This window comes from Clinocottus analis, unplaced genomic scaffold (assembly GCF_023055335.1).
Source record: "Clinocottus analis isolate CAN_PGR_092001 unplaced genomic scaffold, fCliAna1.0.p SCAF_11, whole genome shotgun sequence".
In the NCBI taxonomy this organism is placed as follows: Eukaryota; Metazoa; Chordata; class Actinopteri; order Perciformes; family Cottidae; genus Clinocottus; species Clinocottus analis.
Window position 1 is genome coordinate 849,616 of NW_027175832.1, and position 27,851 is coordinate 877,466.

Genomic DNA, 27,851 nt, shown 5'->3' on the forward strand with positions numbered 1-27,851 from the left:
TGAAACTTACTGTAGTGATTATGTGGCTGAACATATTTCTCCTACGCAAACACTTCCTGTCGTGAGAGTTGGTCATGAGAGGTCCTCTGAGTCTGTCGCTGCTGCCATCGCTTCCCATGAGATTATGAGTTTATGAATTTATGAGTTTTCACAGCAAGCGGCAGACAAGGAGAGTGGTTAATTTATCCTCTCAGACATATGACAAATAGAGGGGGTGAGATGTTTCTATGAGAGCAGCATGCAGGCAAATTAATGAATGCAATTGGACGTGTGGAGGTGAGCGACAGAGATGAGGGAAAGGTCAGCCTTTCATTCGTCACAGTCCTCGTTTGATACGTCGACATGAAGGACACACCAGCGACTACACACGCTGCACTGTACATGAATACATATTTAACGCTGCATTCAGCCATCGTTCCTCTCTGCTCCATCCTGTGGTCGTTTCTTCTCACGTAGTTTGGGGCGTTTTGGGATTTCCGTACGTTGTAAGATAAACCTTCAGACGTCTTCTCCCCCTGTGAGCATGCTTGGAGAAGGACAGAGACACGCAACAGCACAACACAACAGCACAACGCAACACACACATGTGGCTATTCTCATCCATTATCACACCTGCTTGCAAGAGCAAGATTTCTCGGATCGTTCCCACTTTAAATGAATAAAACCTCCCTGCTACTTTTCCCCCTAAACTCTCTTCTCTGCCTGCTGTCCTCCATCTTCAGAGTCTCTGGCTCTCGTCTCGCCTCATGAGCTCACACCAGTTCCCCTCACTATTTCTCATTTTCCTCCACAATAATATCTGTCTACCTTTTGCACTAACCATCAAAATGTCGCCTTTTTTTCCTGTCATCATCTGTCTCTGGCAGCCGGGAGGGCTCTGCGTGTGGAGATATGCAGATCTAGTGTTTGTGGAGGCTGTGTTTGCACAGGCAGACGCTGGGTGGAGGGGATCAGGGCAAGATGGAGCGTCTTCACACGGCAAACAGGCGAGAAGGGAAGGCAGTCGCTAAGGCGACTCTGAATTCAGGTTTTACGCCCGACTGCGTTTAAACAGCAGCAATGAAGCCGAGTCCGTATGTTCTCATGAGGCCGAGATGGGAAGAGGGAGAAAGAAGAGCGAGAGAGACAGAAAACAGCTAAATGGACTGAAGAAAAGAGGCGATAAAGGAGAAAAGGAGCAGAGCGACCCGGTGAGTAATGTGGACACACCGGAGCTCCGCGGTGGATGTGCTGAACTCCAGCTAATGGTTGACATTAAAACCAGAATCAATTGTATCTCTGAGAGCCGAGGATGAGACGGTTCCAGGCTGAGGACACGATGATCTCCTCTGAAGGCTGATTACATCTCTTGAAACCGCACACGGATATTTACATAGAAACCCTGCTGATGCCCGGCGGTGGGCCTTGTGCGCCGGCCAATCCTGCTGCTCCATCCCTGTGTGTGTGTGTGTGTGTGTGTGTGCGTGTGTGTGTGTGTTCTATCAGATCTGGCTGTACACTGCTTTTTTAGACATTAATGCCTTCATGAAACTGTATTCGTGGGTTTGATGGATAAGAGCACTCTTTCCTCCTTTCAATGCCACAGTATTATAATTATTAACACAATCTGTTTCTCCATGTTCATACGGTTGCATGAGCTTTAATAGAGAAGCTTTAGTGAGATTGCACGTCTCTAAATAAGTTTATCACATGTAAACATTGAACACAGGCAGGATGCTCTCAGGTTTATGAATCATACACGCTTTTGTCATCTCAATGTGTTCACTTCTGCTTTTTATTCAAATGTAGGAACAAAAGTGAAACTACAGTGTTCAAATCTAGTTGTGCATTAATTAGTATTCAACAATAAGTTCCCAGTCTTTCAACATTTGCTGCAGCTGCTTCAGGATGACGGCCTTCAGAGGCTTGAAGGAGGTGTTCTGGTGTCTGGAACAATATTCAATACAGCAGCAGGTTTCCAAATTATTCTGATTGCACTAAAAAAGAGAGAGATTTAGAAAACACTGAGATCTCCAGTGTGACAGCAGTGAATCAGCGCAATCAGCAGTGAATCAGTCAGTCCTGCTGAGCTTGTTTGTCTTGTGAATATTTTGCAGAATCGGTTTAATAAGTCATACTTTATATTATTGCAAGGCTGCGTTCAGGCTGCACCACCACTGGTCCAAACGTGTGTTAGGTTTGCACATTATTGTGACTCAGCTTATTCACATTTTCTTTCATTACAGTGAGAAAGTGACCTCAGTCTGCACAGTCCATTCAATCATTTGTACGCATTGTCATGAATCACAGCTGTTCTTGAGGAGACGCCCTGCAGCACCCGAGCACGACTGAACCTGGACAGGTACAGGTGACTGGATGTATCCGGTCCTGTGCTCTGACCAGTGGGCTGTCCTCACCACCACGACTCAAAGCCTGATGGCCTCAGACAGCCGGGCCAGCGCGTCCAGAAGAGCAGAGGAGTCGCAGTCGCACAATTCTTCTGTGACTGTCGATGGACATTCGTGTGGGAGTCGCTCTGTGAATACGAACATGGAAGACAGCTGATGGAGGTCATGTGATCACACGTGTGCTGGCGTCCACTGAACATCAACTTCAAAATAATACAAAAAACATAAACGTTTGGCTCCAGTGGTCTCTCCATGTTTGCTTCCACACGACTTTGTGCCTCTTTTACTCCGGTTGAAGAGCTCCGGGTTGCAGGTCTGCAGGTTCCCGATGTGGGAACAGATCATAAACGTTGGGCTCACAATACGTCTGTCACGGCTGCAGTCGGTGGACTCGTCAGCGGTCTAAAGAGTTGACGGAGTTCATCCGGTTTGGCTCGGTGTGTTAACATATACACATTCCTGGTGTGCAGCTTCCCACAGTGTGGTGAAGTTAATGGAGTATTTATAAAGGACTGTGTTGTATCGACGTTCTCGTCCATCCATCTGCTTAGCAGCTAAGTGTTTTTGCCTGAAAGGAGCGGGACAACATCTGTAGTATTTATGCGTAGAAGCAATGGCAGTTTCTCTCAAAAAGCTCCTCACGCCCTGAAGCTGCCGGCCGCATAATGACTGCATGTGAACACTGAACTGACAGTTTCTCAGTCGTACGTCTCTCACCCCGAGCTCTCCTCTCCCCTCGCTGCCATTCTGCCTCCCTTCTCTCGCTCTCTCCGGTCTCCCCCACTTCCCCAGCATCCTGCTGCTCATTAGAAGGCCTTTCATGGTCAGAGCCAATAAAACTTCAATGGGAGGCAGGCTGGAGAAAACATGGCTGTTCTGTGGCTTTACTGAGCGTTAATTACATGATCTCCCCACCAGACAGTGGAGGCCAATCAGTTTCTCCAGCAGCGCTGCCGACCTACGGCCACATGTGAGACACAGACACATAAACCTGTGTTACACACACACAAACACACACTAACTACCGCCGCCACAGAAGAAACGTGCACAGACACACACTCCCAATGGGCATCGGTACACAAAGCCATATATAATAGCGACAGACGTTTCATTACGCGCTCGCACACTTTGAGGCCTCTGGACTGATTAACCTCTGGCCACATGTGTGTCACCGGCCGATGTTCCCCGACAGCAACACGACGACCCAAAGTGGTTCCTGCCTAATCCACGAGTCCCAGCTTCAGCTGAGGAACCGCGGTGGCGTCGCGCCAGATTTGGCCGAGCGCACATGCACGGGATGCAAATGAGCGAGACACTTGACTTTGCAGAACTGAGGTGTGATTCATGCCCGCTCGTTCCAGAGCTGTAATAATGGAGAGCGAGGGAAGCCATGTGTCTGCTGGTGACATGTGAGACGCTGTCCTCTTGGTTTGGACCCGTCCAGTCATGGGGAACAGACTAATTATAGAGTAGCATGTGCTAATGTATGCATAAACAATGTCTGCCTTCAGAAAGAGGATGATTGCGAGGTAGCAAATGACTGCTCGCGCCATGTGGCTCCCTCCTCTTGTCTTTTCTGGTTTCTGTCTTCCTCTTCTTGCATGTGTTCGTCAGTCGAGTGGCGGCTGGTTATTTAAGGCTGCGCTGGAGTTTTTCCATGTGTCACTGTGATAATGTGTACAATCCTTAAAAAGCATCTCCCACAGGAGTGACACCACCAAACACACGCTGTCTAATTCAATTTCACACACCGAGATGAGTAAAGAGAGTATTTAAAGTGAGTGAAATGCTTCTACACAGCGCGCCCGGCTTTAAGGTCTACAGAGCTTCTGCTGGGTCTCTAATGTCACATGACATGTGTCGCTCTTTTTACCTTCATGACTATTTGTGTTCACGTGTTACTAGAGGACATGAGCGCAATCAACACAAGACCTTTAACTCAGTTGTTGCATGAGGGTTCCAACCTGAACTGGATGAACTTTCTCCTCGCTCAAGGAGGAAGAGGACGAAGAGGAGGAGGAAGAGGAGGAGGAGGGGAAAGAACACATTAGTTCTGGACATATTGCAGCCATTGACCATGACAAGGCCACGGCTTACTGGATCTGGATCTTGGAACCAGTAGTCGCTGATCCCATTAGAAGTAATGAATGAACTGAAGCAATTCCAAGTATGTATGAAATGCAGCCTGTTTAATAAACAAAGCATTTCCGTTGGCGATGTGAGAAGTAATAGAAATGGATCTGGCTAAACTGAGCCAACAAGGCAAACAAGAAGAGACCCTGGGGGTTAGTAAATTAAACAAAGTGGGCATTGCAGCTATGCAGAAGACAGCAACACACCTGTACACGTCCAGGTGAGCTTATAGTTTAAATACATACAGAAACTAGATAATGAAGGCATTCAGCTGGTGACAACTGTAAGCTCACAACTGCAGCGGGCGGGTACTGACTCGCACTGAGAGGAGTGATGAAGTGAAGTGGAGGAGAGGGCCTGCTGCTGCTGCGGGAGGGCCGGGGGTCGAGGCCCGCCCACGGTTCACCTGTGACACCTGGCTGCTGGAGCTGTCCGGACGCGCAGAGCGCATTCTTTACCCGAGAGCCAGACCACCTCACGAGACACCACGTATACAGTAGGACACACACACACACACACACACACACACACACACACACACACACACACACACGACAGACGTTTCCAGAACTAAACCCCCGCGAGTCAAATCTGTCAGTAATGTTATTCTGAAACGTCTAAAAATAATATTGAGATGAGACGCAATGAAAACGGAGCAGAACACGAGACTTCGTCTCTCTCTCTCTCCCGCTCCCTCTCCCTCTCTCTCTCTCTCTCTCTCTCTCTCTCTCTCTCTCTCTCTCTCCTCCCCATACCACGCAGTGGCAGCGCTGGCATAGCATCGTTCAGAGTATCCTGAGCCGGGACCGAGCTGCGACAGCCGCCGCCTGCGCGCTCTTCCTCCCTCGGATCCGTCCGGGTCGTCACCGCCGGTAGAACCTGCTGCTCCGCGGCTGCGCCGCACGGTGCTGCTTCATGACACGAGCTAAATGATTTCAGCTGGAAGCGCGTCACCTAATTATTCCATCTCTTGTCTCCTGTCTAGGTGAAGTCAACACTAAAACGCATTTTGAACAACAACAGCGGAGAGAGAGAAGAACTCGTCCTGCGCACATCGCGAGAAGATCCAGCCTTTGGGAAGAAAACCCAAGCGGCCGTCCTGCCCGCACCGGCCCCACAGCAGAGGGAAGAGACGGGACTCTGCGCTCCCCGAGCGGTGCAGCAGTGCGCGGAGACTCAGCAGACGCACTCAGAGCGCAGGAGGGATCTCGGGAGGTGGAGGATATTTTACGCACAGCAGCTCTCCGGTAGCCCCGTTTAACTCGCGGACACTTACCGGGAGTCTCCTGCTCCGTTCGGGACTCAACGCAGCCGCGTCGCCTCTCGCTCGGATTTGCACTTGACTAAATCCACATGATGGATTCCTTCATCCTGGCGGCTCTGGCGGTGTGCTCTCTCACGGCACCAGCCTGTGGAGACAAAGGAACCAGCAAAGCTCGGAGTTGTTCGGATATCAGGCAGTTTTATAGCGGCAAAGGGTTCGCTCTGGACGGGGTCCCTCAGTCTGAGATATCAGGTAAGCCCCTTCCGCATGCTGCCGCGGTCATGGCGCGCGCACTGTCTCCTTGGAGCAAAATGTGATCTGTACCCCCGAGCCCAAACGCACTTTCGGGACCACGTACCTGTCCGAATGTGGCTCGACATGTTGCTTAAATGACGTCACAGTGTTAAACTGTGCAGCCGGAACAGACACAGAATCAACTCATTGCCTCTGAGAAGCAGAATCTCTCTGCGAGTCCCCCAAGGAATGTGAGTCTATTTTGAGGCCAAAGTCGCACCTGCAGTAGCACCATTTTGTGTGTGTGTGTGTGTGTGTGTGTGTGTGTGTGTGTGTGTGTGTGTGTGTGTGTGTGTGTGTCTGACCTATCTAGGAGAAATGTTTGTGTCCATTTGTTTCACAAACCGCACACAATGCAGTTTTGCACACATCGCTGCAGCGAGCTGTTACTTCTAGAAGATCTCTCGTTTCCCAGGAACTTAGAAGGATGTATTTTTATGTCCTTCTTTGTTGTGAGAGCAAACCCAGTTTCTATCTTTATACCTTTTGAAAGCTGTCACATGGTAAAGGAAGGGAGCTCCAGCTCTCTGTCTCTCGAGATGAAACACTTGAAAAGACATTAAGACCTGCAGACATGTCACAGACACTCTGGCTTCTTCATCCCTCATCAGAAATGTCCTTTCATTCCCTCACACTTGCAGCAGCACCTTGCCTTGTTTCCAAAGCTAAGCTGCTCCACGGCCCAATAGTTCATCTCCTCTAAAATCAGTGTGTTCTTTGTGTGTAGTTCCTCCCTATCCGAGGCCTGACAGTCACTTGACCGCACAAACATGCTGCTCGCTGTGTCGTTCACGGTCTGATGTCAGACGGTCACGAGCCTCTCCGCCGTTCAGATGATTACACGTGTGCCTCCTCTGGAATTCAGTGCCAGGCTTTCACACATGTGCAGTTTACTGCAATTTCAGGTTCTACAGTTACAGCAGCGTGCGTGCACGGACACGACCGGAGACTGTGGCCGTGCACGCTTCCACAAACACTCTGCCGTGCACACTTTCAAAGGAAATATAAATTAGATATAAACTATTTTATTTATTGCCCCAAAACTGTCAAATGAATGAATGTGACGGGTTTTTTTCTTCTCCAAAAGTGAAGATCAGAAAGTAAAACCTTAATATTTAAAGTAATCTACATATTAGATGTGCACAGTGACTCTCCCTGTCACTCTGCCACAGTCCCTCAATCTGAACACGTTCTCCTTTTCCTCCAGAAGCCTCTCCAGACGGCCTCAGACACCTTCTCTGTTTTGTCCAATTCATTTTCCACAGCGCGACTGTGACAGCAGATGAACTCTCCCCCTGTGGAGACAGAGGTGTTTGTCCTTTAGCGCAGGCCGGACGGCTCTGAGACGGACAAGAGTGACTTTCTGCAGTATTCACCTAAAGGTGACTCCCTCTAAAGGTAGAGCAGATCTATTTTCTGAAGGTGCATGAGCTGCCACAGCTCGGCTGCATTGTGTCCTGACAGAAATAGCAAGTATACAACGCACGGCTTCTACATCCCATTGTCTTCGTGACCATCGAGAGACGCCTTTAAGATGCATAAAAATGGAGCGTTACGAGTGTGCTCATGAGGAACATGATATCCAACGCAGGGCCGCTCAGTTGATCTCTGCTCGCCCTGATAGGAGAGGAGAGATTATGAGATTTGAGGGTGGGGCCGAGGTAATGTGATGAAACTGTTAGCTCATGTCATGACGCCACACATCTGAAGGCGGTGAGGGCCGAGTAGTAACTTGACACTTAAATGGATTAATGGATTGGCCATCCTGAATAAATGATTTGACAGAATCAACGCCAGCCTCTGTCCTCTAGAAAGCCCCTTTTCTTCCAAATGTCTGTAATCCATAATGCTTTAAAGATAAAAATCTGTCTTGTCATGACACCGCCTATTGCTCTTGTTTCAATCAATGATGTGGAGCTTACTTAAGTCTGGGGGTCAATGCTTTCTCAATAAGAGAGAAAATAAAGGAGTGAGACAGAGCTGAGTGCCAGGAAGAGAGAGAGAAGTGAGTGAGAAAGAGATGCAGAACTGGATGTTAAGCGGAAAGAGAGACGGAGGAAAGGGCAGATTGCTCTTTGATTACATTCCTCGCTGCGTCCTCGTCTCTTGGCTCTCAGGCATAAATAATCTAACGTATTAAACATCTTAGTAAAGTGTTGAGCTTTTAATTCATGCCTATTATGGGCCACCTGATATTTGCAGATTGATATTTCCCCGTGAGGCTCCAGGGTTCGATCGCCTTGATGTTTTGGGCCTGACTCAAAGTCAGAGGCTGAGAAGCTTCACCTGGTCTGAGTCTGGGAGGACAGTGAGAGACAGCTGCAAACCAACTGTGCACACAATGTCCAGTCACAGCTCTGTCCAATCCTTTAAATGCCACTGCACAATAAATGAGATATAATATCTCAGCACACAACGCAACGACTGCAGTCCTGCACGGTTTTAAAGTTAGTTTTTAGATGCACAAAACGAGAATAATCAATCATGGAATCATGCACAGATAACGTCTACAAGGTCTGCAAGTTGTATGGCCTTTAGATGTATTACTTTGTTTTTTAGAGATATACTTTTAACTGGTCTGCTCTTTACATTGAAGTATACTTTTATGAATGTGTGAGGTGCACATCCCACAGCTGTTTGATTGTGCTCAGTCAGCAGTAAAAGAAGATATTGTCACATGGATACGCCTCATATAACACATAAATAACACACAAAGCTCCTGAGTTAAGGGTGAGCCGTGTGATATTGTGTTGAAGCTGTTTACTGGACCGTGGGAACAGTTTCAGTCCAGCAGCAAAATAAAAGGATCAAACATAATGAGATGATGTCAGAGTAACTCCGTCCAATGGAGGTATTTTATGGAAAACGTTTTATTTTTCTCTGTATTTTCATCTTCCGGGGCTCACCTGTCTCCTCCCCGTCCGACCCCGCCGTGGCGGCCGTGATGACCTCTCGGTTTCAGGGGGCGCGACCCCTCGTCCCCCCGTCTCTCTCACCGGCGCCAGACGCTCTGTGAGAGCGGCCGGCAGCCAGTGAGAGTTGGATGCTCTCTGCCATGAAGCCGAGACAAAGACACAAGCTGCAGGAGACATCTGGAGGAAGGCTGGTAACGTTTTGGTACGGCATCGGCTCTGCCCGCGCTGTGTTTGTGTTGTTGTTGATTGCCGGTTGCTACAGGCTGACGGCGGGTCATCTCTCGCCGGGGTTTGGCAAATGACACAGTGGGGCCTGAAGACTGAAGACCGGCTGCAAACTCTGATCAGTACGGAGAAAAGTAGTTGAAACTTTGGAACACAGCAGCTTGACTTTAATTTCACTCTTGAAAGGTAAAAGTCGCTAAAACAAAGCATGTGTTTTAACACACCGGGTAGGAACTTCTCCGGGGCAGCTGGCTCCCCGAAGAGGCTGTGGGTGATGATGAGATAATGGCTGCTGGTGTGCCGCCCCCGACATCACTTTCCAGCCAAAGGTTAAATGGAGGAGTCCACTGCCAGAATGAAACACAGCTGGGAAGTCAGGGAGAGGCTACACAACCAAACAACCACAATACGGATTCATTTAAAATCTGTATCTCAATCTCATCGCACCTAAAATCTACACAATCTGCAACCCAGAGGCGCCCACTGGAGTGTAGATCATGTCCAGTGTTGTGTGAGTTTAAGCCCTTAATCTGTGTGGACATACTCATCCTGTGTGCCTTCCAGCAGTAGCTGTTAGCTTAGCCTCCCTGTGAGGCTGCTGGACCGGCGGTGCCGCCTCATGTCCTCTCATGCCAGTTCCATCTCCTCAATCTCTTCAGTGTTGTCAATTATTTACTAACCTGTTGGTAACGTTCAGTGTGAACAGCGTCACCTGAGCCTTATCGTTAGTTCGCAGTCTGATAGTGAAACCGCTCTTCATAGCGTTGACGCTGGCACGGCGTCGCAGTGCAGCGAGGCGTGCGGGAATAAAAACACCGACTGGCCTTGAACTTGTGACGTTTCAATTACACGTTCATCTTAAACCCGGAGGCAGCGGGGCGGCAAGCCGGTCGCCTCGTGTGAGGACGTCTCACCAGGTTGAACACCAGAGATGTTTTGACCCTAAGAGAGAGATTCTCCTTCATTTATTCTGTATTTTGACAGCAAGAATAATACAACATTTAAAATCAAACATTAAAACATTTAAAAAGCCGAATGTGAGGAGCATGAAATAATCAAAATGGCCGTATGCAACATTAATAAACGATGGCCTACAGTGGAACGTTGCAATAAAGTACTAATATTACAAAAACAACACAAATATTCCATCACAGTAAAAACCCAAATCCCCTGTGAGATTCATTCAGTTTCAGTGTCAGTGGGAGCAGCAACATGAAGCCTCCCATCGTGGTGCTTCCCACACACATCAGCAACAGTGACAGACGGATCTGCTGCTCGGTTCTCTGCAATTACAAGTTGTTGTTTTTAAGATGCTTCTCAGCTGCACTTCAGCAAATGACTCAGCAGAACTCCACATGCGGCCCAGCGAGTCATCGACCAGCGTCAATCACAACATGTGTGCATTCATTCCAGCTGCAGGATTATTCAGCAACGCTCCAAAACAACATTTCTAAATTGCACACCGGCTGGATGTCGGACTGACACGAGCACTTAAACACAGCGAGCCAGCTAGAGCCAGCAATGTTACATATACTGTTTGTATGATATGAGCCAGATTCCCTAAAAAAGCCTCCCGGAGCGTCAATAAGACACCTTTTTGGAAAGATTAGGACCTAAAGAATCAGAATCTGCAACATAAATCACAATAAAACAAAGTCATGGTCTGTTAGGAAGGATATTTAGTCAAAAAACTGTGTCGTTTGGTTCGAAAATGGAAAAAATTATGTATTTTATGCCAAAAGATTGTCTGAATGGGGCATGCCGGGACTTAAAATTGGCACGGGAGGATTACGCACGGTTTCCAAAAGGTTAAAAGGGCCAGACCAAACACTAGCATGAATAGTGTGTGTGTGTGTGTGTGTGTGTGTTCAACCCATTCTCTTGGTCGAGGCCTTCTCTCCAGCCCGTTGACGTCTCTGCTGATGTTCTGTTCTTCTCCTTCGTGGTGGATAACTCATTGATCGCACTACATGTTGCCGCCTTGTGAATGGACTCATTAGCTCGCGTGGAGATGAGAGCGTTGAGGCTTCTTTGAGGGTCGGCGTCAGCATCGAGCAACAAATGCATCTGCTGGTCCGCCACAGATTACAGCAACAGTTGTGTCTGTAACACAGTGTGCAGGATCATAAGCCCAATGCACTCGACAGTGTGTGAAGCTCTGCAGCTGGACTCCTGTCTGCGCCTGTTTGAATGCATACTGTGTGTGTGTGTGTGTGTGTGTGTGTGTGTGTGTGTGTGTGTGTGTGTGTGTGTGTGTGTGTGTGTGTGTGTGTGTGTGTGTGTGTTTTCCAACTGAATATGCTGGAGTTGTTAAAATGCTGAAGTCAGTAAGAAGCCTCTTGAAGCATTAAGCCATAATGGGCTGCAGGGAGCATGAAACAGACCACAGAGTGTTTGATGTTCACCAGAGAGAGAGAGAGAGAGGGAGAGAGAGACAGAGAGAGAGAGGGAGAGAGAGACAGAGAGAGACAGAGAGAGACAGAGAGAGAGAGAGAGAGAGAGAGAGGGAGAGAGAGACAGAGAGAGAGAGGGAGAGAGAGACAGAGAGAGACAGAGAGAGACAGAGAGAGAGAGAGAGAGAGAGAGAGAGAGAGAGGGAGAGAGAGACAGAGAGAGAGAGGGAGAGAGAGACAGAGAGAGACAGAGAGAGACAGAGAGAGAGAGAGAGAGAGAGAGAGAGAAAGGGAGAGAGAGAGAGAGAGAGAGAGAGAGAGAGAGAGAGAGAGAGAGAGAGAGAGAGAGAGAGAGAGAGAGGTCCATGGTCTGCTGACTGTGACTCGGGCCGGTCTGCCTGGTTCTGCTCGTCCCGCTCCGCCCTGCAACATGTCTGAAAAACACCAACACAAAGGACATAGAAGACAAAAGATGGAGTTAAAAATGGTTTAAAGCAACAAAGAAAAGCTGCCGGTGTGTTTTCTTTGCGTAGTCTTTTAAATATTTGGTGGCTGTTAGAAACATGAACATCTGGAGGACAGTGTGTCCAAACATGTTTCTGCAAAGTGTGAACCAGGACAGAAGAAAGCGCTTCGCCCTCAAAGCGCTGGAGTCTTCCTCTGAGTCGCTTCTTGTTTGGGACGAAGATTCAAGGTCCAAAGGTCACGGCCCTGTTTCCTTTGGACCGGGAAGGAAATAGTCCAATAATTACATTTACTCGTTTATGGACGGAAAGACGCGAGAGCTGACAAACATTTCATCTGGATTATTTAAAAAGAAAACAAAATCTACTTTAATTTATCTTAAAGAGCTTTAACGGGACATCGAGGTCAAAATAAACTGCTTTTTAGGATACAACGCATTAGCTTGACAAGCGTTAGCTACCTCGTCTCTTAGCATGCTCTTCAGCTGCTGCCACCCCTCCCCTTCCTCTCTTCCTCTCTTCCTCCCCTTCCTCTCTTCCTCTCCTTCCTCTCTTCCTCTCCTTCCTCTCTTCCTCTCCTTCCTCTCTTGCCTCTCTTCCTCTCTTCCTCTCCTTCCTCTCTTTCCTCTCCTTCCTCTCTTCCTCTCTTCCTCTCTGGCTGCACTCCTCGTGTCTTTTGTTCCGTGTCACTTGTCTAATGTGAGAGTAGGAGTTCACACGTACAGCCTTCCCTTGGCGAGCAAACACACACACACACACACACACACACACACACACACACACACACACACACACACACACAAATGACAGCATTGGCCAGTCTTTTTATGTCACCACAGGGGTTTGCAGTGTCATTTCAACAGGCGTGTGTGTTTGTGTGCGCGTGCGTGTGTGTGTATGTGTGTGTGTGTGTGTGTGTGTGTGTGTGTGTGTGATGGTGGTGGTTGGCGCTGACGACTCGTCTTTTGTCTTCAGATGAATTGTTTGTGTCAAAAGGAGAAATATTCCCTCATCACTGCGAGCGCCTTTCGTTGTGTCTCGTTGTGTGTGTGTGTGTGTGTGTGTGTGTGTGTGTGTGTGTGTGTGTGTGTGTGTGCCGCAGATGTGTGTGGACTCTGCACGACTAAAGACAAAGTATGAATATTATTAAACCGCTTCCTCTCCATTTGCTGTCATTGTGTGTGAAGCACACATGTGTGTGTGTGTGTGTGTGTGTGCATGATTGCTGCTGTGTTTTGTTTGTCATTATTCTGTCTTCACTTTATGTGCTGGGATCAGCTGATTCTGGGGAATTATGACTTATAAATATTGTATAAATATACAGTAATAGTGGCTACGTTCACCCTTTTGAGTGTTTCTGATCCAATTCTCTACTCTAAATATAATTTTCAACATATATGGATGCCCTCTGATGGAGACAGCCTTCAGCCTTCTATCTCTGAAATATATAAAAGATAAACAGGAATTGAGGGGATGGTAGATTGGGCCTGTATATAAAAAAGATCGTCGTGGAGGATAAACCCGGTCAGGTTGCCTTCTAACTGTTGAATGCCTGAATCTGCACCTCGCTGCTCAGATGCCAGACACACACAATGCAGATTTAATAAAGATAGGACTCGCAGGCGCAGCGGCACGCAGATCCCTCAACTACACACTTCCCTTTGATAAGCAATCATTTCTGTCCCGCTCTGTACAACACGGGCCCTCTCTTCCACACACGGGTTTTTATTAAAACCACCGCGGCTCACATCTGCAGAGTGAAACATTGCAGGTGCAGCGGTGCAGAAGCCGTCCGTTAGCGAGTGTGTTCCTGCGTGTGTGTGTGAGGCGGACATCTCCAGGTGTCTCCAGACCCGTGAATATCTTCTTTGTCTGGTTTCCCGCTCCTCTCCTGCAGAAGTGGCGTCATTATTCAGCACAATCTCCTCCAAACTACAAGCGCTCCTTTCTCCTCGTCGCTGTCCAATCTGCCGCGTTCTCACGCTCGGCGCTTTAAGTTGCTCATTTTGGAGGAATCCCGTTGCCGCTTCAGGGCAACGTGATTGCACACGATGGTGATTCAGCTCCGTGTTACTTTTCTTCCTCCTGAAGGTTTTTTTAATCATTGAGATAAAGTGTTTCACATTTGTTTCCATGGTGGTGATTATGTTCTCGTCCCGCCTGTGAGGCGTTATCTCTCAGTCTCCATCTACTCCTGCCGAGGAAGTTGTGAATTCATTTATTTTTCATGCGAAATTTATTGCATACTCCCAGATGTTCTCCAATAAAACGAAACAAAAAAAACTGCCAGTTTGTTTCTGGTACTTGTCTGTGATTTTTATGGCTCCATATTTTGGGGATGTAATTGTACCACACACTTTATAGCTTTAACATTGAAGCCATATGTTCCAAGCATCCCGCTCTAAATGCTAAACCTCCGTCGATGGAGCTGAACACATGATGATACCAGAGACGGCTTCTTCTTCTGGGCTTTGGAGGAGACGCGTGAGAATAAAATGAATCATTTTTAAAAGCGCAGCCTTCATGAGCCCATGAAGCTGTTCGTCTTTAAACTCTTGTGTCTGGATCCGTTTTCTCACCCTCGCTTCACCCGTCCTGCAGCTTCCTTTGCTCTGAGTTACGATGGAGTCAGAGTGAAATCTGTGTGTTGTTTAGTTGCTTCCTGGAGGCCGAGCAACTTTTCTCTCGCTCCCGTTGCTCAGTGATCCTACGCTGCCTCGCTTCCTCTCCATCTGGTACTTTTGGCTCTGCAGAGATCTTTGGTTCCCCAGAACATTCGTGCTTCTCACAACCAGACTCTCTCATGGTTGTTGTGGCTGTGTGTGCGACCTCTTTGTGTGTCTCTCTCTCCCGGTTTGTCGTGCAGAAGCTTTCCTGAGTTCCCCTGTTGGCTTTTTCCTGCTTTCTGAGCACATTTTTCTGTAATGAGATAGTCTGATCTGGTTTTGTGTGACATCATTTCTCGAGCGTTATTTGCGGCGTAGGAAATCCCCGTGTGCATCATGGTGGTTAGCTTCTTTGACTTGACCACGCCGGACTATTTGGATCCGGAGGTCGAGCGACTGTCTGAAGATGAGGAGGCGAGAATGACCAGAGGATTACTAAAGTAAAAAAAGCTCATAATTACAGGGGGCAATATGTAATTACTGTCAATTGTCATCCTGTTAGCTGGGACAGGATTAGCTTTTTATTACCCAAATCCATATTGACTTAATTATTTTTTCCACATTCCTCTCTCCGCTCCATTTGCAGCCCCTGAACTAATTCTAGTGTGTTCTGAATCTGCCATGTGGTTTATAAAGAGCAGCTATGCTACTTCTGTGAATCCTAAACGTAGCATCATATCCTCCTCGTATACCTAGCATCTCAGTTCATAGCATCGTGCTCAGTGTGTCTGACTTCTGACCTGAAAAGATGGACGAACAGCGGGAAGGAAGATGTTGAGCCAACCTCTCAGATTTGGTTTGAAACCGAACATTTCCTGATACATTTCTGATCGCGTTTGGATCCACATTCATGTTTATGGACAGACTTTCACACGGCCTTGCTTATGCTAATGGAACGGCGATACAATAGAAGACTTAGCATGAACGTGTGCCAACACACGGGCTTACAACTCATATAGCAACGTCCTCCATGAGCGTACGTTGTGTTGTGCAGGAGTTGTGAGGTTTCTACTGTTTGCTCTTCTCTCCGTCCTCCCAGGAGGACGCGGCACACAGCGAGCTAATGAACTTGAAATGACAATGACTTATTTAGCTCGCGCTTCTTCCGCTCAGCTGTAGCCGGGCGTCTCAGCCGGGCTCCCTCGTCATCGGTTCATTGGTCTGGTGATTCGCTCGCCCGCCGCAGCTCGCTCACTATTTTCATCTCCTCTTCCTCCCCTCCACAGTCTTCTCTCATGCATATTTTACACCTTCCAAATGAACTCTGTCAACTCAAGCATAGCTCGTGGCTGGCCGTGTGTTTCTAAAGCGCGTAATGTGTTTTGTGTGGGACGCGTGTTTGAGCGCACACGCGTGTATTTTAATGTATATGTAAAAATGTGTCGCTTCCCTCTGACGCACCGCTCGGTTCCTGCATGCATGTTTTGATAAGAGCTCGCTCGGGACGTGTTTTACATAATGTTTACGATTGTTTATTCAAGTGTTATTCCACCAGACGAGGTGACTATGAAACGTGTTATTTAGAGCAACGACCTGCTGTTTTGGGGCGAGATCACATGGCGTACACATTGTACACGCTGGATGCACACACTGGGAGCTGCTAGCAGTAGTATACAGTCACAGAGCCATCGTGGACTCCAGAGAGTCTCAACGTGTGGCTCACGACCCAGAAGTGCGTCGCGGACCCGTTTATTTGTGATCATGCACTTCAGACGCGCTGCAGAGGAGGAGGGGCTTATCGTCATGAAAACATCCGCCACGGCAGAAACAACCACTATTCCTGTTTTGTTGGTGTTTTTGGGGGCCTGGGCATGCTAGCTGCTAGATGCTAGATGCTAGATGCTGGATGCTGGATGCTATAGATGCTAGACATTACATGCTAGATGCTAGATGCTAGATGTTAGCTACTAGATGCTAGACGCTAGATGCTAGATGTTAGATACAAGATGTTAGATGCTAGATGCTAGATGTTAGCTGCTAGATGCTAGCTGCTAGATGCTAGATGTTAGATGCTAGATGCTAGATGTTAAATACAAGATGTTAGATGCTAGATGTTAGATGTTAGCTACTAGATGTTAGATGCTAGATGTTAGATGCTAGATGTTAGCTACTAGATGTTAGATACAAGATGTTAGCTGCTAGATGCTAGATGTTAGATACTAGATGTTAGCTGCTAGATGCTAGATGTTAGATACTAGATGTTAGCTGCTAGATGCTAGATGTTAGACTATAGATGTTGGATGCTAAATGCTAGATGCTGGATGCTATAGATTCTAGATGCTATAGATGCTAGATGCTATAGATGCTGGATGCTGAATGCTAGATGCTATAGATGCTAGATGCTGGATGCTATAGATGCTAGATGCTAGATGCTCTCAGCTATCGTGTGTTTGGAGGTTCCAGTATGTATCCAGTGTCTTTCAGTCTTGTAGGAGATAGTTCAGTGTCTCTGCTTCTTCTCTTTTTTGGGCCAAGCTCTGGTTTAAACTAAAAGCATTCTCTTTAAATATTTCATGCTCTCGGCTTCCTGAGATCAAGTGAGAGACAGAATTAATGTGTGAGGCTTAAAAACCAGAAGTGACTTCTGTTTCATACCATTCTTTATCTTCATTTCGTTATTTCACCTCAGCATTATGAAATAATAACTCCAAGCAACGCATCACATCCTTTGTTCAGTGCACAGAAATTAAACGCCACACTTTGTGCGGCGTTTTTAAAAATCATTTTTCATCTCACCCAGGTGTTTGTGTACTGTATGCTTGTGATTTTGTCTAAAATAAACTAGTAACACACTTCCACAGGAGGACACAGTGCGGTAGTGACTAAGTGGCCATTCGTCTCCTGTGTCCTTGCTCCCTACACTCTTTTCTCCCAGAAGCCTCGGTCCAGCCGAGGGGCCCGGGGCATTACTCAGTCAAATTGGATCACAAATTGTGTTGAGCAGAGCGGCGCGTGAGGATGAACGGCTGGGCTCGGTCATGTGATGTCTGCTGATGAATGGAGGGTGCAGAGGACGGGGTGAACCAGGGAAAGTGGACCTGCTGCTCTTCACAGGAGGATTTGTAGTGTAGAATATTCTCCTACAATGAAAATGTGTTTATTTTATTTTGAAAAAAAGCTTTAAAACATTAATTTCAGGCCTCTCATGCTGCATCTTTTATATAATGGATGACATTCCCGTGTAGCAGCGGTAAGACAATGTGCTGCATATGCTTCTCGTTGAAAGGAGGTGAAGGGGAACAACAAGCTGCTGCCTTGCTCCTGCAAGATGTTCCCCTCTTTGCAATGTGGTGCTGATGCAAAGAGAAGCGTCGAGGCTTTGATGTTTCATGTTGGGATGTTTTGTCAAGAGAGTTTTTGCTCACTGGGATGAACTTTTCCCTGCAACATCTTCTTGAATCTCCCGTCCCTCTCTCAGGCTCTCAGTGTTTGAGGTGTGAGACTTTGTTCTCTTTCTTCAGTCTCATCCCATCTTCCTCTTCCCCCTCGAGCTCTCTCTTCCTCTCCCAAGCTTTCTTCACCTTCTTTCAGGCCTTCTGTGTTTCCCCTTCACATCTCTTGGCTTCGCTCCGTGACTCAGCACAGCTGTCGCTCTCATGGCAAAGCTCCTCGTCTTCACATTGTTGTAGAAATCGTCCGTCTATCTTCCTCAGGCCGGTTGACTCTGATGACGTCAGGAACTTTACTCCAAACATATTATTATTATTATTTAATAATCTTTGATTTGTTTCTTAAGTCTCTTTTTTAATTAATCATTTTGTCTGTAACATTTCTCAATAGAGAAAACTACGATTCCCCTGAACCCGAGGGGATCTGTTTGTTTTGCTTTCTTACAGCTCAAAACCTAAAGATCAGTTGGTCCAATACTTCTGGGATGCCTTCAGTCACATGCTCGTGTCAGCAGGGGTCAGATGATCAACGTGTGAACCTGATGGACAGAAGTGCAAACAGAACAGCGTTTTGTTCTTTTGTTCTTTGTTGGCCGCTCTAACACTTTAATGAACGTTGTTCATCGGTCTTCCTCTGACGTGTGGCAGTGGAACTTAATGGATGCTAAATGTATCTCAGACAACCCTTCAGCCCTCCAAGGACATTGTGATAGGAAAGCACTTCAGCCCTTCAGATGAGAGGCGTTCACTGTCAAGCTGCCCCCCCCCACCACCACCACCACCACCACCAGACCAGAGTGTTACCTTTCCTGACAGCACTTTGCTCTCAGTCTCTCTAACAGGAATGGAGGTATTCTTCAGTAAAGGACATGCAGCGGTGGTGGGAAGTGGTCCCACCTCCCACATCACCATCCTGCAGGCTGCAGCTTCTCCTTCTGTCCTGGAAACACACGGCCTAATGCACCGTTACGCCGCTATAAATACTCTCGTCCACAGACCCATTGTGATGTGATTATCATTTTATTTCAACTTCCCGGGACGGGTGTCACGGGTGAAAGTGGAGTCCGGCTGTTTCAAATGATTTCAGACCGGCGGTTCTAATGTTGTCCCTCGTGTCTGATTATGACCGATGGGTAATGGGACAGTTTAGCATCCGTTCAGCGTGTTCATCCTGAGCAGCGGCTGGCATAAGTGTCACTAATTGCCCCCCGAGCAGAAGTTGTTTTTGATCAATGCTCGGCTGCATGCAGCAGTTTTCTTTATGCGATTGTGTGGTTCAATTATCAGAGAAAGCCGTCATTGTTTATGCAAAAAGCAGAAGAGGAGCCAAACACAGGCGTCAGATGGAGATACAAGGCTGTTGGCTCTCTTCCTGAAATGAAGGGAGAGGTTATGGTGACACAATCTCTCTTCTCGACCCACATCTTTTGTGTAATTAATTTGCCATTGAGACAAAATGCAAGAAAGCCAACAAACAGAAAGCCGTGGAAACTGCAGCTTTACTCCATTGACTGTTCTCTCTCAGATTAGATCCCATCTCCTCTGATGGAGTTCTCTCGGATCGGCACGCTCAGAGCTTCCAGTCAGTTTTCCGTGATCTTTCCACTGGGAACGAGGAACCGGATGAACGCAGTACGAGCCGCGAGCCGTGCGTCCGTCTTGTCAAAATATAATAGTCTCTGCTTTGTTTAGCAAACAGACTCTGTTGCAGTCTAGGACTTTTATAGTAGCTCAAGGTGTGTCTGCGGTCTGTAGCTACTGCGTGTGTGTGTGTGTGTGTGTGTGTGTGTGTGTGTGTGTGTGTGTGTGTGTGTGTGTGTGTGTGTGTGTGTGTGCTGCTTTACGAGCAGGTCTGTCCCTGTTACTCTCGGCCGGGCTCTGCAGTGTTTGGTGATACAGACGTCGGCTCTGCAGTTCGCTGGCGACGGCCTGGAGTTATTATTGTGTCCGTGAGGGGAACCCGTCTGGAGACAAGTTCATGTTCCTTTCTCTGAGATAAAAGGGAACTTGTCTTCCTTGTCTGAGCTTCCCGGTAGGGACCACTGGCGGTACGATCTCTCTGCCTCCACCTCTTCTTCCCCCTGTTTCCAGCCCAGAGCTGTGATGTGCAGCGTCTCCTCCCTCTGAAATGAGCTGTTCTGCTGCAGAAGGAACACCCCATCATCCATTTCTCCTTTCTCTTCTTGCTTTGCTTCTTAAACACTGCAGGGATTCTTCCTCTTTGTGACATCAGCGCTCAGCTGTTAGGCGTCATTGTTCCTCTCTCGGCTGAGACGAGCTTCTTTAGTATTGCTTCTGGCTTGAATCTCAACCACGGAGACATGGTAGAGAAAAGAGAGAAAAGGGTGTTCGCTTTATTATATGTTCACCTCTAGAGACAGCGGGCTCGTAGGAAATACATGTGTACATTAAGGTAATATCACAGCGACACATTAAACCGAGTTAATGCAGACGATCCCTTTCCCTTCAGTGCGTTTCACAGCAGACGCTGTTACAGGATCAAAGCTCGTCTCCACCCTTAAATCTGTCACAGCAGGTATGAACCCGTGTGCATGCTTTCATCGTGCACAGCTCAGACCTCCTTTCATTACAGGAACTATTTGTCCATAATCAACATTTTAACACACGCGGCCTTCCTTCATGAATCAAATCTTACATTTACACAGCGCGCGGATCAGAAGTTGTATAAACAGGTGAACATTTGGTCTTGTTTGGGAGAACCATTCCTCTCCAGTCCGGACACGCAGCGGCGTACTGTACACACAACCTCAGACACACACATAAACACGCACACCTGTTGTAGCACTGCTTTAAAGGTGAGCATGAAACGGATGATTTGTGGAAATATCTGCTAGTTTTCATGTTGGCTTCCTTCCACTTTTAATTGCACGGGTTAAATCCTCATAAAGATCAAATGAGACATGATCTGACATGGCTCAGTGGCAGCTGACAGATTTGAAGGTAATTAGAAGTGCTCTTTAGCCCGATGACTGATGTCGTGGTGGCGGGCGGCGGGCCCGGCCCGCACAATGCCGGCTTTGTGGGCGGCGATGGAGGGAAAGGCTGCGTGATGTCAGGCCGGCGCCGTGTGTTTGAGTCCAGCGGTCGTCCTCTGAGCATTTCACACCTTCGCACAGCTGGATGAGGATGAGTGGGACGAGCAGGTGCTGGAGGCGCGTCCTGCAGGAGGAGCTGCAGAACAATGGACTGCAGGTCAATAACATGGTGGAAGATCATTTGGAGACCAGTTTGAAGAGGTCTGTGTGTCAGAGGTACAGACTCTGCAGCTGCATGAAAGACTTTAGCTCGTAGCTAAACAAGTAAAAGACACTTTACACCCGACTGTAGGATGTTTGCAAACTCTTTTAGAGCAGATTTATTCAACTTTATGACCTGGAATAGTTCCATACTTAGTTTAATATTCCTCCTTCTGTTCAGCAGCATTACATAAATAGAGTATGCTAAATAAAGATGCCACTAAAGCCAGTAAACTGGAGGGAAACAGGCTCAGACCATCACGGATGGTTTCTGGCCGCCGTCACTTCCTGGTTCATCCCTGAGAGGTTGCCACGACAACTTGTTATTTTTACTCGTTGGTTTTTGTGCAGAGTAAATATACAATATATAATTATATAACGTGTTAAACTGTGAGCGGTGGAGTGGGTGGTTACCTTTGGGCAGACACAGGCCAGCTGTTTCTCCCTCTGTCCTGTCGTTGCTAGATGCTAAGCTAATCGTCAGCAGCTTTATGTGTTCTGTAGAGACACGAGAGAGAAGTCAATCTTCTCTTCTGCGTCTCTGCAGGGACGCAACATGAGCTTAAAGCCCAGAGATGTTGAACTATTCCTTTAAATTAAAAAGAAGAATAAGTTGTACGGAGAGGCAATCTGTTAAAGGATAATAAAATAATGATTGTAATTATGGTGAAGAAAAGCAGTCTGTGTCTTGGACGATGAGAGAAGATGAGAGGATGAAAAGATGAGTGAATAATAGTCTCACGCTGCAGCTTTCTAGATGAATTATCAGCCGTCTGCGTGTTTCTTTACCTGCTGGTGATGCTGACGACGCCACAGAGTCACAGAGGAGACAACCTCTCTCTCTCTCTCTCTCTCTCTCTCTCTCTCTCTCTCTCTCTCTCTCTCTCTCTCTCTCTCTCTCTCTCTCTCTCTCTCTCTCTTTCTCTCTCTCTCTCTCTGTAAATTCTCATTTTCTTTTTTCCACTCTTAACCTCTCCTCCCTCCCCGGTTGCAGGATAACCATCTCGCCTTTCAGCAGAAGCCGGTGCTCTATCTGTCTCCCTGTGGCCTCGCTCTCAGCTCTCCCTCCTCCTCCTCCTCGGCCTTCATCTCACTCTGGGAGGATAACCATCTCGCCTTTCAGCACAGGCCAGCTCTCTCTAATGACTGTTCCTGGTGAGGGAGGACAGTGGAGAAGCTTTGTCTCACTCGCGCTGCTGCGTTTCAGCTCGGGGGGAAAGGGGAAGTCGATTCCACTTTTTCTAAATATATTTGGACAGCGACGCGGAGACGGACATTTTAATTGAATGTGTTGGCAAGATGAGATGCTGATTTAAGTTTGACCCTTGCCTGTTGAAGTCATATGTCAGCGACTCTCACACACTCCTTACATGGCTGACTATGTTTGCTAATGTAATAGTTGTGTGTGTGGGCTTTTTAAAGGGCATTTATTATAATTAAAAATGATTTTGACTGCAAGCTAAAATAATAATGTCAAAGGTCCTTTCACAATTGAAAATAAGCAAAACTGCATCATCAGTTCCTTTTTCTTTGCTGTGTGCACCTTAAGGTGCAACAGTGTCCTCGTCATCTGTGCTCTGAACACAGTTATAACAGATAAAACGCTGCAGGTGGGGAAGTGATAACATGAACGAGGAGTCAAATTTGGAAAGAAGAGAAAGTTGGAAGTCTTAAAAAAAGAAGAAACTCCCAGAAAAAGGGTCGTTTGAGAAAATGTAATGTTCGTAAAAACTAATGAAAGACTTACAAAACCATGGGGATGAAATAAAGTGAGAGGAGCGAGAGGGAGTTTCAAGCTCCGCCGCGACGCAGCGAACCGAAACATCTTGACAAGCGACGGGAAAAAAACATCTGAAACTTTCATGTCAGCGGCCACAAGAGCGCCGAGAGGAAAACATGAAGGGAGCGAACGACAAAGCCAGCGAGAGGAGGAATGTGAGCGCGACAGAGGAAGGCAGAGAGGATCATTGGAGGGAGGCAGAGAGCAAAGAACTGCTGCACTTCTGAGTTCAGGAGTGCAGACTTGACACGCATTGAGGTTTTCTCCCGAAGAGGAGAACCGACGGTATCAAAAGCTCTTTCAGGCCGGAGACAGATGCACAGCCAGTGAAAGACACAAACATTCCTTCACACAGCTTAAGCAGCTACCTGTCAGAGCGCCGCAATAAAGCTGCTCCCGCGTGGGCGATGTGCCAAGCTGCTGCTTTCTATGAGCGCAAAGGGCAGCCGGAGAAGAGCCCAACACATCAAGTCTTTGTTCAGGGAAATACTTTCACATTATGGCCAAATAACATTAAGATTCTGTGATGTGTCCACACTTCTGATCTTCAGTTTCCAGCCGTATTTGCCGGACTATTTGTATGCAAATGATAAATCGTGCAGTCTTTGGAGTGTAATGAATATCTCCTTCTCTGCCTCCGACTGTTACATCGGAGTCTGACCTTTTCACGTCGGAGTCGTACATCAGTTCCCTTCTGGATGTGATTTCCCTCGCAGCGAGGGTGAGGAGTAATTTTCTGTGGTTCGAGCTGATCTGTGAAGAAATGCTCGGACGATGCTTCGTGAAACATAATCCAGTGTCGCTGACAGCGGGGAGAGAACTCATGACTTCTTTACATCATTAAGCTCGTTCCAGAGCTGGAGGGGTCATTGTGTGGCGCCGCGCTGTCACGCTAACAAGTGCTAACCCACGACAAATTCACCAGTATCAATAGTGCAAGGGGAGAAAACCTTCTCTTATTTTATTTTCTATCTCCCAGTTTGATGGAGGTCAAGCGCTCGGGTCCGACCTCGCACAAACGAACATTGTTCCAGGACTTTGTTTTTGGTTCCAGTCACAGAATATTTCACCGCGGTGAAGCGTCTGTCAGGCCTTAACTTATTCATGTTTACTGTGCCAACTCTGCAGCTGCTTTCGGCAACACGACACATGTTTCATGTAACTTTGGTTCTTTAATATGAACTTCAAACTGCTGTAGTTTTTCCATTATGCAATCTTACCATTCATATCTATGGATCATCAAGTGCACTTAACATAACTTCTCCAATGTTCTTCTTCTCCAAGGTCGGACCGCTGCATGTCAGTGTGCTACGCTTCAGATCTAACGCTCAGTCAAAGGTTTAAAGTATGAAGCTCTCTGTCTGTCCTCTCGGCTCTGCTGTGGCAGCCGTGCAGCGATGTGGTGTCGGGATGCTCATCAGACGGGTTGTGTAGCGTTGGTGTCGTCTGTCTGTGTGCATTGTGTGACGGATGCAACTTTCTAATGTTCGGTAACGTCGAGTTCAGGAGGAGCCAAAAGCATTCGTCCTTTGTGGTGTGAAACCAACATGTGTTCCCTGTGCAATCAAATACCAATAACATCAGCATGTTTTGCTTTGTATCCAAACAAAACTAAGGTTGAGTTTAAAAATACCGATCCCACAAACATCCTGAAGGTGACTCAGCTTCCCATCAAGCCCCTTTTTCCACGAACGAGCGCAGGCACAGCCGGGGGTTGTGGTTCTCGACTCATTATTTGTAAATGGTCAAGGCCCACGCTGTTTTGCATCAGGCAGCAGAAGTGTGTGACACGGGTAATGGCGGCCTCCAGAGAACAATGATGCGGTGGCCGGCGCTCTGAAACGAGCTACCGCGGCGCGTGCTGCCCTGTGATGTTTTATGCTGATTTCCTGAGGATTGGAGGGAGGACCGGATGGTTGGAGGCGAGGAGGAACCGCAGACTTAATGGTTCTGACATTCTTTCGGCATCTTCATCTTGGTCTTGACAGTCCTGTTGCTTTCCAACGTTTTGTAAATGCGCCGAACGTCTTCTTTGCTGTCTGCCGACCTGAAGCTCTCCTCCGCTCTGTTGCCTCGGTGCGCTCTCGCCATGCGGCGTTCATGTTCCTGTCCGTTTGCCTTCCAGTCGCTCGGCGCGGCTATCAGTTAGCTGTGTCTGTGTGTCTGTTGTCGAGACATTTCACTGACTCACAGTGACTAAGTGAGGTCTGAAGCGCTCGCCTGTTCTGACCTGACTTCAAAATAGACGGCTTGGCACGCACACCATGCACACACACCAGCGCCAAAACAGGGCTTTCCTTGTCCTGCGTTGAGTTCCCATGTCAGCCCCTGGTTCAGATCTGGCTCCTGACATGACTCACTGGTGACGAGACGTCACAGCGCTCGCTGGAGAGCGACGCTGGAGCTCGCGGTCATGAAGCGCCTGATTGTCAGTGAACAGGAACCCGCTCAGAGCGACACAAAGCTCCGTCTTCTGCTTCACTGATTAAAGTGCTGCTGTTGCTGCTTTGTTGACTGATCAGCTGGATTGTGAATGTTCAGAACTGAAGTGTGAGTGTACACGCGTACAACACAACCAGTACGTCAACTACAAGCCGACACACCAATAAAGCCACTAAATGATGATGGTGATGGTGCTATTTATCTTGATTTGAAATGTAGACAAATGAGAAAATCATACTGATAAGAATAAAACCCTCCAAGGTAACGAGTGATGTCTGGCCTCAGCCATGAATAAAACATGCCAGCGTTGGAGGATCTGGGCAAGTGTGGATCTGCTCTTTGGGAGAACAGATTCCCGGCCAAATTCCCAGAGGCAAAAGAAGGGAGGGGGGTGTGAACTATAGATGTACTGAGAGACTTGTCTGTGCTTTGATCTGATAACTCGAGCAGAGAGTCAGTCACAGTCACATAAGCGCCGATCTATGATCAGATCACCCAACATTTAATACTTATCTGAATCGTTATTGAGGATTAGAGAAGATCTGATGGAGGATTCATGGACCTCTCCGTCGGCTCTGAGAGGCGTGGACGGGCGTGAGCTCGTGGGTTGAGAGCCGATGATTGACGGCCTTTTACGAGCTCCTTTGTACGGTGACAGCAGAGAGAAAAGAGCCGCATTACATAGTAGAATTACAGTCAGGCCTTCCATCAAATGTGCCATTTGTTTTCTATTAAAAATGGATTTCTGTTCATTTGCATCCAAAGACTGAGAGCGAGAACAGACTGTTCATTATTTCTGTGGAGTGGAAGTTAGAAGCATCAATCTTGGCTGACAGCTTGTAAATGTAGGAGGTCTAAGTGCTTTCGTTATTATTATTATTAATGTTATTATTATTATTATGATTTAGCGAGTCGTACAACCCTCAATAAAGAAATAATTGCGCACTAAATGCACACTCTTTGTCTTGGGTTTGATACACAGCAGGATGTTAGAGGTTAACAGTGTGATTGTGCACAGATCATAACCTGCACTGTGTTCATTGTGCAATGTGCGATATGGACTCATCGTGTGAATGAATGTGAGGAGGAGATGATCTTGTTGGAGTCAAAACTCTTGGCAGGAAACAGCAACTCACTGTGGGAAAGTTTTATTTGTTAGTTTATCAACTGGCAGAAACGTATTCGACCTCATCTTAAAACCGGTTGTTCAATAATCCGGCACAACGATGTGTATTCAATGTCTTCAGGTTATACGTGACTTATGCTTATGTTTAAGTATAATATTGATCACTTTGGGGATGTTTATGGTTGCTTCAGGCAAAGTTAGTAATGTTAAGCCGTGACTGAAGGGCCCGGTTATAAGTCATGGGGGTTTTCATAATTTAACAGAGCTGATAATGTGAATTATTTTGCAAACATGTGGACTATTTGTTCTGGCAACGATCCAGAACGAGTCGTCCAAGTCACATTCAAGTCAAAGTCGTGTCAAGTTTTATTTAGTTTAGAGTTTTTCAACAAATCGCACATCTAAACATGTTTACAGTGTGATTTTGCGCACAATATATATATAATTTTTTTATTATCTGCTTGAATATGGTGCAAACAGTTATTTGTAAGTCACAAAATCATCGGGTTCCTCATCCTTTTCCCTTCTTCGTCCCTTCAGGCTTCGTCGACTCTTCATCTTTCTGTATTTTTGCTTTGGTTCCTTTGTGGAAACGTTTCCTTCAATGTTTCCTTCACGTCGCCTCGGCTCCTTTCCTAAGTGCTCACCTCCTCATGTTGCCTCCATACCGTCCATCTCTCGGTAGCTGCAGCTCCTCGTGTCTCTGACTCTCTGGATGTGTCTGCAGCTTCGTTGCAGCAGCTGCTCAGCTTCCAGCTCTCAGCGGCGAGGAGCTGCTTCCTTTGTTTGTTCTTCCTCCATCAGGAGACAGAAGCAGCACAAAGGGAAGTGTGCACGCTGATAGGAGTCAAGCCATGAGCTCTCTCTCTCACACACACACACACACACACACCTGCAAACAGGCTGTGTGCTGCACCGGCTCTCCTCTCCATCGGCTGTCTAAACCCTTTCACACATTCAATTGAGGCAATTTTACACGTCAACATAAGTCTTTAAAAGGAACGCAAAGCGCGTTTTCCTGCAAATGCTGCTTTGGTAATTTGCCTCCTCAGGACCTTAAAACACATTTAAACTCTTGACTATCTGGCTCTTTAGCTGCTAGAAGGCTGTTAAACG

General features: G+C 47.2%; 1 protein-coding gene across 2 annotated transcripts in view; it reads left to right on the top strand.

Annotated features, from left to right (window-relative positions):
- The first annotated feature begins 5,303 nt into the window (after positions 1–5,303).
- gpc1b (glypican 1b) overlaps positions 5,304–27,851 on the top strand; it is a 53,908-nt gene continuing 31,360 nt past the window's right edge. Inside the window, exons 1-2 of one of the 2 annotated variants that reach the window (XM_068569185.1) lie at positions 5,304–5,392; positions 5,506–6,036. In XM_068569185.1, coding sequence (XP_068425286.1) covers positions 5,874–6,036 — 163 coding nt within the window. In that variant the 5' untranslated portion in view covers positions 5,304–5,392; positions 5,506–5,873. The other variant, XM_068569195.1, reaches the window with a different exon arrangement.